The sequence below is a fragment of the Toxorhynchites rutilus genome, chromosome 3 (genome assembly GCF_029784135.1).
Source record: "Toxorhynchites rutilus septentrionalis strain SRP chromosome 3, ASM2978413v1, whole genome shotgun sequence".
NCBI classification, from domain to species: Eukaryota; Metazoa; Arthropoda; class Insecta; order Diptera; family Culicidae; genus Toxorhynchites; species Toxorhynchites rutilus.
This window is the reverse complement of record NC_073746.1, coordinates 276,680,587-276,693,390: the sequence shown is the minus strand read 5'-3', so window position 1 is coordinate 276,693,390 and position 12,804 is coordinate 276,680,587. Positions and strand designations below refer to the sequence as shown.

The window sequence follows — 12,804 nt, the reverse complement described above, 5'->3', positions numbered from 1 at the left end:
AAAGATCTCTTTCATACTTTGGCTTGTTGCAATAAGCTTGAAAACGGGTGAAGCTTATGTTGTTTTTCATCCGCGCGACGGATGAAAAATGGTGTATGAAAATTTGGTAGGTAAGCACCAAGATGCACGGAACAAAGGTGTGGGAAAGTGGGAACACTCCCATTTTACGTCAATTTTTAAGAGGACGTATAGGAAGTCGTGCCGGTTTTCATAATGTCTGATGGAAAGAGCTTGTGTATTTTTGCAAAAAATATCAAACAAATCTTAGAGAGTTCCCGATTCGATGGGTATGCCAATAATCAAAGTCCGTTTTGTGTAATCAGGAAAATAAATGGAATTGGGAGTATATAAAGAAGGATTAATCTGCATAGGGATGAATTAATTATAAGAAAGTAGTGAATCAAGATTGAAGATTTAGCTGAATGAGGACCAGGATCCGACAAGATAACAGCAATCTTTTAGTGAGAGTGCGCTCATCAAAACCTCGAGACCAATGGTGCGCATTGAGGGCATACACCTCAACTCAATGCGTAGCCAGAGGTTCGATAAGTTGTGTTTTGGCAGCGGAAACTGTCATACTACATCTATGAGAAAACAGTTGTGTGGTACAACTTTTAAAGAATTTTCTGAAGGAACTTCTCCATTAGATGTCGTCAATTGTTCGGAAGAAGTGAATCCTTATTGGCATTTTTCATTTAGAAATCTAATATTGACTCCCCAGGCACATTTTTACCCTTTGCGGTCGTTTATCTGCTATCAGCCACCACGGCAAGATATCATATTAAATACTTTATTCAACGAACTAACAGTCTACATTTTTTCTTAACCAATGTTAATGTCTAGTGAACTTTGTCACGAATGTATACGGAGTTTGTATGAACAATAGGTAACGGTACTCGGTAAAAATTAAATTTTATTAACGTGGAAAGATAAGAGGACCTCGTTCAAGCGAAATTAATTCCGACCGCAAGGGTTAAATCGAATAAGACCCCAAGATAATTAAATGACATGGAATGATTAATCGTAGACATCGTTAATCGACCTTCTCAGTTTTCTCCTTGGAAAACACAATCAGTAGAACAACCTGACAAATTGTTTAGAACCTCTTGTAAGGGTCCTTGCAACACGGATTCTATTGATCCAATGTCATACACTACCCCATAATTTTCCAGTTGTTATAGGCTACAATTTCCGGCAATACGATTGTCGTATTAAGTTATTGGAACTTATAAGCAGAAAACCATTCGATGGTGTACCAAAACAGATTGAGTGAGCCGAACAACGGAATCAAAAATTCGATCGGAGAGTCATAATTATACCGGTTTTCCATATTGTCTATTGGCTAACTTCCGCCATTATTACGATTACGATCAATACACTTCGTCTATCGTTACATAATTCTGCATCTTTGATCAGCGATTCCGGTTACCTAATGATTTTCCGCAGTTTAAATGTTGCGATCTCAAATACGCACAACGGATGTCCGAAAATGGGGACAGAAACGCCGCAAATATAAACTATGTAGCTGCAAAAAAAAAAATACACACAGATAATGTCAGTTGACATGTCGCAATTATTACCCAACAAAGGAAATCAGCGCAGCAAATTCCAGCCTCGTGGGTTGTGACAGGTAAATAAAAATAAATCTAATCTAAGACTCACCTGCAAGATATATCGAGAGCAGTCGCCTATCGCGTCTTGGCTCTGCATTGTTGCTGTCTTGGTTGCTGCTGTTGCTGCTGATGTTGTTTTATTGGTTGAAGGAATAATAATTGCAGCTCGAATACTTTGTTGCCGGTCTCTGGCGGGTCAGAAACAGCAGCAACGGTAACGGCAATAGAACTTGTTGTTATTTCAGTTTCAGTTGTTGCCACCCGATTGACCGAACAGGCACCAATCATTCTGGTGTGCTGGTTCCACCTTCTGGGCCACGTGCAGCATCAGAACTCCCCACGGCTAGCACCTATTCCCTATTTCACCGCGGCGACACACCGCTAAACGATTTAGCAATTATTTGATAGCGTTTCGTATTTTTCTCACTATTATTCTCTCTTATGAAGATTTATTATGCACATTCACACCGACACACTACACAACCATCAACTGCGCTAGTCGCGGAGACTAAATTGGCATATTTTGCATATTTTTCGCGATTAAGCTGAGATTAATGATCGACCCCTTACAGAGCAACGAGGGGAAAAATAGTTGTTCGCTGCCCAGGGAACGCAAGAATCTTCTAGCGGCTGTTGTTATGTTTTAACTCCCTTCTGCACCTTCGACACAATCACACACATTCCGTTTCTTTTGTTTTGCCTCCACTCAGCATATCCCTGCGTGTTTGGTCGCTGCTCTCGAGATTACATTCTTCTCGTTCGTTCTGCTCTTATCCACTATCGCGTAACCGGGACATATGATTTGAGTATTTCTCACTTATTCTGCACTTTCTTCTTCACATTCTTTTTTCCTGTATTACTTTATCGGCCGCGAGCCGACTATTTGATTGATTGCTGCTGCTTCTTTATTCACTCTTTTAGCCGCGCTAGCGTACGCATATCCATACGTACACGAAACACACACCCCCACAATTTTACCCACTCCGCTGCGCACACCGCTGAGGAGTAGCAAACAGAACGCAGAGTGATAAACCGGGAACTATCGCTTTTTGGATTCCTTCACATTATCATTACACAGTAAACACATTGCGGCGATAAGACACGATGCATTGAAATTTTCGCACACACATTTGCCCCTTATTAGCTGACAGGAACGCGCGCGCGTTCACATAGACATACACTCACACTGCACGAATCCTGTACAGCTACGAACCCACACCTACACAAACACACACACACGAACGGATTGTTGTCGCCCACACAGCTCTATTCCTGAAATGGAACGGATGAAAAAGGGAGAACAGTTAGAATTTCGCTATGAATGTAGAGTTATATAGCATCAACTTCAAAAACAATTCTTATCTAACTAGAAAAGAGAAAAAAAAAAGCTTTGCTCTACAAGCTTCGTTTGGACGGTTTATTCGAACTTTTGAGCAAAATGAATCGATCGTAACATTATAATGGCTGTATCGTAAATTTGAGGAAGGGAAGTGGATTCAATTTCGGTTATGATGCAGTCTTATAATTACAGTTTTTATAAACCAGGAGTATTCATCAACTGTGTTAAAATATTCATCCAAATAGAACGATTTTTTAGAGTTGACTCGCCTGGGCTATTTATCCTTACATTCTGTCAAATTGTAACATTGCAGGCCAAAGTTACATTCTGAATTTGTAATTCTAAATCTTCCCACTGCACATTTTTCAATTACTTTTTAATATGGTACTACTGTTAGTGGTCTTCATGTTCATTATGAGCGCGATCTGTCATTTAGTTGGTTTACAGCTGCATCAAGAACAAGTTAACTTTTTTTTGTTCGGCTTATTTTCATATGTATAATTCTACTTGCTGACCCGGCAAACTTCGTCCCGCCCAAAATTTATTTTTCGTTATCACATTCACGTTTTTTTTACTAAGCGCACGTTCATAGGTCAAATCGCAGAACTATTCATTGATTAGAAAATCTTCTCTTTAAATTACCTTTTACCCCCAGGTTTTTTTCGCGTAAAAACAAACCGCGTTAATTCGAAAATCCGCGTGAAAAAAACCGCGTTAATTGGAAAATCTGCGTAAAAAAAACCATGTCACCTAATGATAGATATCAAATGGGACTATCCTTACGTAGAACGGAAGTGAAAAATTGATTGTTACTCGTTTCCGAAAACCCGTAGTTTTTTCCTGCGATTTCGTTGGTTACTGATAGCTATAGTTCGGTTTTCCTCACGAATGAGGACATCTGCTGTTGCTAGAAGATTCCCTTGTGATTTGTACAATCTACTGCCGATGCAAGTGCAGTACCACTGTTGGACCGTCCAGAGCTAAGTAGGCAGGAAAATCCATTCACGAATCGCTGCCCGTAAAAACCCCGCCCGTTGTACAGCCCGGTGAGCTACCCTAACACCTAAAATCCACGTAAGAATTGTGATAAGGTGCGGCACTGATTTCCTTCATAAGCTCTAAGCTCCGTTACAAGAACTAATTAATGAGCAGAGGGGGAGCCGTTAATTGGAAAATCCGGGTAAAAAATGCGTTAATTGGAAAATCCGCGTAAAATAAACGCGTTAATTGGAAAATCCGCGTAAAATAAACGCGTTAATTGGAAAATCCGCGTAAAAAAACCTTGGAAAAATTCGCGTAAAAAACCTGGATGTACTATAAAATTCCTAGTACTTCTACCAAAACTCGTCATTATAATTGGCCTGATCACGAACAACACTGTCACGCACGCTTTCACGTCACTTACACTTCACCTCGTCTTTTTGTATCTATCATCATTGCCACGGACAGTTGCGTGTAAAAATGAACTCCGTGAAATGAAAGTGTTCATTCCCGTTTATAAGAGACATGTTGGTTGCATAATGTCGGGTGTTTGAACGCTGTGTCGGTTGCATAATTTCGGACGTTTGAACGTTATGTAGGTAAAATTAATACAGCGTATGAGATAATATTCCATTTAGTTAATCGTATGTTTAGAATGACAAGTTTGCGATTATTCCTCGATGATTAGTTTGCTGAACAAATCTGGCTCAAAGATGAGGAGGAATACTTGGTTGCTCGGGAGTAATATAGTTGTTTAACATATAGGAATATTATTTTACGCTAGAGATAAAACATGACTATCATGTTTAATAATCGAAATATCGCATGTTCTTGTACTTAGCTCTGTCTTACTCGTTTGAATAGTAAGAAATTTTTAGAATAATTTTTCATGAACCGTTTCTACAATTTTGAGGAATAATAATATCTTCTATATCTCAGAACAAACCCTAATTTATCCACCTCACGATCAGTATAATCTGAGCTACTCCCATATGGGATTCTGAAATTTAATCCTTTTATCCTTCTCATTCTCGGGTAATTTGATACACGAAACATGAGGTTTGATTTAATTATTCAAACAGAAACTGGTCAGCACTTTTTTAATACTCTTTCATTCAAAGTATGTCTTCAAAACAATACCGTTTAAAATATCTATAACACAAAAAGGTTATAACTATCGTCCTGATTCTGGTCTGGTCCGCCAATTGTGAATGTTTGAATTACAAAAACTAGCTCTGCAATGTGGGAAAATCTTTACAGTTATTATTTTATATTCAAAATATCAACAAATCAATGTTATACATAATCCATCATAATGATCGTATTTGGGCCAGTGACCTCCATTGCCATTTTATGGTATTGCAATTCTCTCTTAGTCTAATCCTAAAAATAGAAACAAAACATTTCTGTTCATTCAGGACAATCGAAATTAGACCTTCGCCATGTTTCAATGGGCCTACAGGAGCTACATTTTCAATCCTTAATTACATCCCATAGCACATTTACGGAATCCAAATAAACAAATTTACGTCCTCTGTAAACGTCAGAATTTCTTTCTAAAAAGGCCACCAGGCGGATAAATTGCTGTTTGTTTATCTTTTGTTTCTTAAACAAGGCAAGACAATATATAAATACTAAATAAATACGAAATTAAATTTACTCCATTCCGCGTGACTAGCTTTCACCATCTAAAACACAAGTGACAAAATATCTGTTTTCTCCGTGACATGACAGTATCGTGGTATTCATAATAACACCGAGTTCATCAAAGTTGTCACGACGGATGAACTCTATTGGATTTTACACAAACGGTGACAGCCGTTATAAGGTTGCATACAATTCACTTCGTTTTCACCGTGAAGTGACGTTCGTGATCAAGCCCAATATCAGATTATTTTCAGACACAATCCACGTTCAAGATTTTTCAACCACTTTCAAATAACATGTTTCCCCGTTACATGGAATAAATGTTTGATACAGAAAACATGATAGAATAAAGACAGCCCTAAATCGGACAAATCCTTTCTCGAGTTTTGCTCTTATCAATACATTCGGTGATCCATTTTTTTTATTTAGATAGAAGAAGATATAGGAGCGCGTTTCATCACATTAAAAAAAAATTCAATTGTCATGTTTTCTTGGAATATGTTTGGTTGAAATATGTGTATTATTTTTATGGGACCCCCTCTCCATCTCCGAGGAGGGAGGGGTGTCATACCATCAAAGAAACATTTTTCATATTCAAAAACCTTCACATGCCAAATTTGGCTTCATTTGATTGATTAGTTTTTGAGTTATGCAGAAATTTGTGTTTCATTTGTATGGTAGCCTCCCCTTAGGGAGGAGTGAGGAGTGTCGAACCACCATAGAAACGTTTGTCGATCCCTAAAACCTCTAAATTTGTGTTTCATTTGTATGGCAGCTCCCCCTTAGAGAGGGGGATGGGGTGTCTAACCACCGTAGAAACATTTATTGCATCCTAAAACCTCCACATGCCAAATTTTATTTCATTTGCTTGATTTGGTCTCGAGTAATGCAGAAATTTGTGTTTCATTTGTATAGAGCCCCCCCTTAGAGAGGACGGTGGAGTGTCTAACCACCATAGAAACATTTATTACACCGTTGTACAGCCCGGTGAGCTACCCTAACACCTAAAATCCACGTAAGAATTGTGATAAGGTGCGGCACTGATTTCCTTCATAAGCTCTAAGCTCCGTTACAAGAACTAATTAATGAGCAGAGGGGGAGCCGTTAATTGGAAAATCCGGGTAAAAAATGCGTTAATTGGAAAATCCGCGTAAAATAAACGCGTTAATTGGAAAATCCGCGTAAAATAAACGCGTTAATTGGAAAATCCGCGTAAAAAAACCTTGGAAAAATTCGCGTAAAAAACCTGGATGTACTATAAAATTCCTAGTACTTCTACCAAAACTCGTCATTATAATTGGCCTGATCACGAACAACACTGTCACGCACGCTTTCACGTCACTTACACTTCACCTCGTCTTTTTGTATCTATCATCATTGCCACGGACAGTTGCGTGTAAAAATGAACTCCGTGAAATGAAAGTGTTCATTCCCGTTTATAAGAGACATGTTGGTTGCATAATGTCGGGTGTTTGAACGCTGTGTCGGTTGCATAATTTCGGACGTTTGAACGTTATGTAGGTAAAATTAATACAGCGTATGAGATAATATTCCATTTAGTTAATCGTATGTTTAGAATGACAAGTTTGCGATTATTCCTCGATGATTAGTTTGCTGAACAAATCTGGCTCAAAGATGAGGAGGAATACTTGGTTGCTCGGGAGTAATATAGTTGTTTAACATATAGGAATATTATTTTACGCTAGAGATAAAACATGACTATCATGTTTAATAATCGAAATATCGCATGTTCTTGTACTTAGCTCTGTCTTACTCGTTTGAATAGTAAGAAATTTTTAGAATAATTTTTCATGAACCGTTTCTACAATTTTGAGGAATAATAATATCTTCTATATCTCAGAACAAACCCTAATTTATCCACCTCACGATCAGTATAATCTGAGCTACTCCCATATGGGATTCTGAAATTTAATCCTTTTATCCTTCTCATTCTCGGGTAATTTGATACACGAAACATGAGGTTTGATTTAATTATTCAAACAGAAACTGGTCAGCACTTTTTTAATACTCTTTCATTCAAAGTATGTCTTCAAAACAATACCGTTTAAAATATCTATAACACAAAAAGGTTATAACTATCGTCCTGATTCTGGTCTGGTCCGCCAATTGTGAATGTTTGAATTACAAAAACTAGCTCTGCAATGTGGGAAAATCTTTACAGTTATTATTTTATATTCAAAATATCAACAAATCAATGTTATACATAATCCATCATAATGATCGTATTTGGGCCAGTGACCTCCATTGCCATTTTATGGTATTGCAATTCTCTCTTAGTCTAATCCTAAAAATAGAAACAAAACATTTCTGTTCATTCAGGACAATCGAAATTAGACCTTCGCCATGTTTCAATGGGCCTACAGGAGCTACATTTTCAATCCTTAATTACATCCCATAGCACATTTACGGAATCCAAATAAACAAATTTACGTCCTCTGTAAACGTCAGAATTTCTTTCTAAAAAGGCCACCAGGCGGATAAATTGCTGTTTGTTTATCTTTTGTTTCTTAAACAAGGCAAGACAATATATAAATACTAAATAAATACGAAATTAAATTTACTCCATTCCGCGTGACTAGCTTTCACCATCTAAAACACAAGTGACAAAATATCTGTTTTCTCCGTGACATGACAGTATCGTGGTATTCATAATAACACCGAGTTCATCAAAGTTGTCACGACGGATGAACTCTATTGGATTTTACACAAACGGTGACAGCCGTTATAAGGTTGCATACAATTCACTTCGTTTTCACCGTGAAGTGACGTTCGTGATCAAGCCCAATATCAGATTATTTTCAGACACAATCCACGTTCAAGATTTTTCAACCACTTTCAAATAACATGTTTCCCCGTTACATGGAATAAATGTTTGATACAGAAAACATGATAGAATAAAGACAGCCCTAAATCGGACAAATCCTTTCTCGAGTTTTGCTCTTATCAATACATTCGGTGATCCATTTTTTTTATTTAGATAGAAGAAGATATAGGAGCGCGTTTCATCACATTAAAAAAAAATTCAATTGTCATGTTTTCTTGGAATATGTTTGGTTGAAATATGTGTATTATTTTTATGGGACCCCCTCTCCATCTCCGAGGAGGGAGGGGTGTCATACCATCAAAGAAACATTTTTCATATTCAAAAACCTTCACATGCCAAATTTGGCTTCATTTGATTGATTAGTTTTTGAGTTATGCAGAAATTTGTGTTTCATTTGTATGGTAGCCTCCCCTTAGGGAGGAGTGAGGAGTGTCGAACCACCATAGAAACGTTTGTCGATCCCTAAAACCTCTAAATTTGTGTTTCATTTGTATGGCAGCTCCCCCTTAGAGAGGGGGATGGGGTGTCTAACCACCGTAGAAACATTTATTGCATCCTAAAACCTCCACATGCCAAATTTTATTTCATTTGCTTGATTTGGTCTCGAGTAATGCAGAAATTTGTGTTTCATTTGTATAGAGCCCCCCCTTAGAGAGGACGGTGGAGTGTCTAACCACCATAGAAACATTTATTACACCGTAAAATCTCCATATGCCTAATTTGATTTCATTTGCTTGATTAATTCTCGAGTAATGCAGAAATTTGTGTTTCATTCATATGACGTTCGTGATCAGGCCCTATACCTCACGGGACCATTCGTCATATTTTTGTTGATGTTTTGGGCATGCGAAAAGTCGCAGCACGGCTAGTGCTATGAGAGCTCAATTTTTTTTCAAAAATTTCATCGCAATCAACTGGCTGAAAACATGTTTGAACGATCAAATTCTGATCCTACGTTAATCCAACGCATAATTACTGACGACGAGACATGGGTGTGACTTTTTCCTATTTCCGAAATTCAAATTACCGCTTCGTGGGACCCGTTTAGACAGCATTGAAGACATAAAAACGAGCTCGCTGCGTGAACTGGAGGAAATATTTGAATACAAATACAAAAAGTGTTCCGATGACTGAATTGTTTGTTGAAAAAATTGTATTGCTTCAGAAGGGGCCTATTTTAAAAGCGATAATATAAATTATGATTTTTTTCTTTCAGTATTATAGTGGCTTTCAACATTTTTGGTTAGTTCTTCACTTCACTCCCATTTTGGCGCGGCATTGAACTCGTGATCTTTAGCGTGAAAGGTGTGGATGTTCCCACTACGCCAGATCACCTCCACATAAATTTAGATGATAAATAAAGCATTTTTTTTTTGAAAACTCAAATTCCCGGTATACAGGGTGTTCAATAAGTTTGAATACAACTTTCCATCGTTGTGTAGGTGCGCGCCAGGTGCATTCTGCGTATTGGTATTGGCCCCCAGCTAATATGTTGTAAAGGTTCTCAATAAACATTGCCTCAATAGAAATTGACGCAGAAAAGAATATCTTGTATTTTCATTTTTGACGTAGGACTACGTCTAACATTTCAATATAGGGGTCCATTTCAATATTTCGGTGTGAAAAAGTGTTCAGTTTTTGAACGCTAATACCTCCTCAATTAATGAATAGATTTTGGTTCCAAATACACACATTGATAGGAAATATCCTCAGCAATTGTTTATATGCTACACATTACGGGTTTTCAGCTCATATAAAGTTCAAATTGATGAAAAATTGGAAGAAAGAATTCCCTACTTTCCCATACATTTTGTCTGCGCTCCCGCAGCAAACAGCTATTCATTACAAGCAACTACGGGTACGGGCGAACCGTATGGACAAAGCAAAGGAGGGAGACAAAAAAGAGATTATAAATAAATATAGGCGGTCGCTACAACGTTACCTACAGGCAAACCTTTTTTTGTGCGGGGAATAGGGACCGCATAAAAAAAAATCGTGCTAAACTTCATCAGTAGCTTTAAAAACCGTGTTCAGTACACATTTTGAAAAAAAAAAATTTGTGCGGTAGATAGGGACCGCATAAAAAAAGTTTCCCCCAAGAAAATAACTCAATTCCACGCCGTTCACCGTTCAATTTCCATTTGTTTCCCTGCTTTGCGATGAGACAGTTTGCCTCTTCGGTTGCGCGTGGCTGTTTTGTGCTTTTATTTGCATGCCGAAACGTGATGCTGTTAGATATAATGTCATGCAAAAACTTAGAAAAACTTAGAGCATTTGATGGGGGGAGAGGAATGATTTCAGAAGTGGATAATTGAGACGCAAATATGCTTTTTTCGCACTGAAATGCATATAAACCATCTAAAAAAACTAAATGGACGATAACTTCGTCAAATATGCTTCTTTTCATATACCGCACAAAAAAAATCGCACAAAAAAAAACCGCACAAGAACAGAAAACCGCACAAAAAAAAATCGCACAAAAAAAACCGCACAAAAACAGGTTTTACTGTATATGGCTATATAAAGTGAGCGATGGTGGGGCTTGGCCACATTCTATCATCGGACGCCAAGCAGTTGAAATTGATTTTTAGCACAAGAGATTGCTGCATTTGCCGAGGATGTATGCGGTGCGATAACGCAAGAGTGAGAGACAGGAGCTTCAATGGGATGTGGAGCAGGAGAGCCTATCGAAGTTTGTTAAAAGCGGTGGAAGCGTCGCGCCGGGTGAATGAGCGGCAAATCGCGCTCGATTTGAAAGAAAGCTGGAGTTTTTAAACGGTTTTATTTAGCTGTGACATTTTTGTATGTTTGTATGTAACATGTTTGTCTATGGTGCTGTACCACATTAATTGAAATTTGACCCCTTTCCTGTTGACCGGTTGATCTGAAATTTGGAACACACCTTTATCTCTGCAGTCATTATAAAACTGCGCATTTCATGATCTTGAAAATCCAAGATGGCGACTGCTACAAAATGGCGGATTACATATTTTTCTCAGAATCCCATCCCATACCCATATTATCAAATGAAAGGGAATGACTTGTAGAACACAGTTATTTACGAAAAATGCAAATCCAAAAAGGCCGCCACCACAAAATGGCGGATTACATATTTTCTCTCAACCCCATCAATGTGGGTATCAAATGAAGGACTTGACTAGTAGAACACAGTTATTCATGAGGAGTGCAAAGCCCAATTATATCACGATACCAGACGGTAAATTCCTATTACGATATGCTTGCCATCAAGTATGTGTTCGATGCTGGCTGAACAATAACCCCTGCAACATTTGCACCGCACGACATTTGCACGACAAATTTTGATTTTTTTTGTATTTGAATCTAAACGTTTGAGTGTTTGCTGAGTGCTGATGTTTTCTTTTATCCTTTGATTCTTTTCTGTAATTTTGTACATGAAAAGTTGGTCATTCAGGGATCTGTACGCCATGATCGAGTAATGGACACCCATTGGTGTAGTCCTACGTCTCTCCGGTTATGTCCCCGACATTACTCACCCGTCTTTTTTTAACACATTTTTAAAGTGTATCCGAACTTATTGAACACCCTGTATACGTGAAGTTATGGGTGTACAATTTTGGTTTAAAAGATTTCTAACAGATGGCGTTAGTAGCACTTAAAATAGTAGAACTATGCCTTCCAATACATAACACTCTCCTAGTTTTGATGAATATTATTTCAATCTTCAATCTTATTTCAATTGATGAAAATTGGATGCATTCCCATTTTCCCATACATTTGTTCTGCTCATACCGTCAATTACGAACAACTTATGCATCGGCGAGGTACAGTATTCATATACTACTGCGAATCGGAATGCAAATGCAGCATTCGTTCCTTCTTGATGCAAAGAAGGAAAGGCTGAGAAGAAGCGAAGCGAAACATTGCAATATGTACAAAAACAGAAGCTAAGTAGCAACAACCTCAGTAGCAGCAAACGAATTTCCATTTTTCAGTCACAAAAATATAACGAGTGTGTTTCTGCTTCGCTCATTCACAATTCATCAATCATCCAGCCAGCGACCATACGGCAGAATCAACAAGACTTTCCAAATGGTGCGAAGAAACCAACTGACTCTTTTCAAGGCCGAGAGTTTAATTCAAGTTTTACAAATTGGACTTTTTCAAGGCTAGAGGCGAATTGACTGGAAATCTGGAAATCTCAATAATCTTAAAAAAATCCCATTTGCTTCACTTTTGTCACAACGTATTTCATTCCACCGTTTACCAAGCAGAAAAATTAATTTATCAGTTATTGTCAGACCAGAGCACCGTGCACCGCCTGACCAGAGCCTTCGCTCTCATGCTATCGATCCAACACATGCACATACACATACAATGGTGCAATTTTGTTCGGTGGA

At 38.0% G+C, this 12,804-nt stretch overlaps 1 protein-coding gene across 1 annotated transcript in view; it reads right to left on the bottom strand.

Moving 5' to 3' along the window:
• The window catches only part of LOC129780142 (unconventional myosin-IXa-like), a 170,626-nt gene that overhangs the window by 130,001 nt on the left and 27,821 nt on the right, over positions 1–12,804 (bottom strand). The window contains exon 2 of the mRNA XM_055788123.1: positions 1,663–2,885. Coding sequence (XP_055644098.1) covers positions 1,663–1,710 — 48 coding nt within the window. The 5' untranslated portion in view covers positions 1,711–2,885. The remainder of the gene's footprint in view (positions 1–1,662; positions 2,886–12,804) is intronic.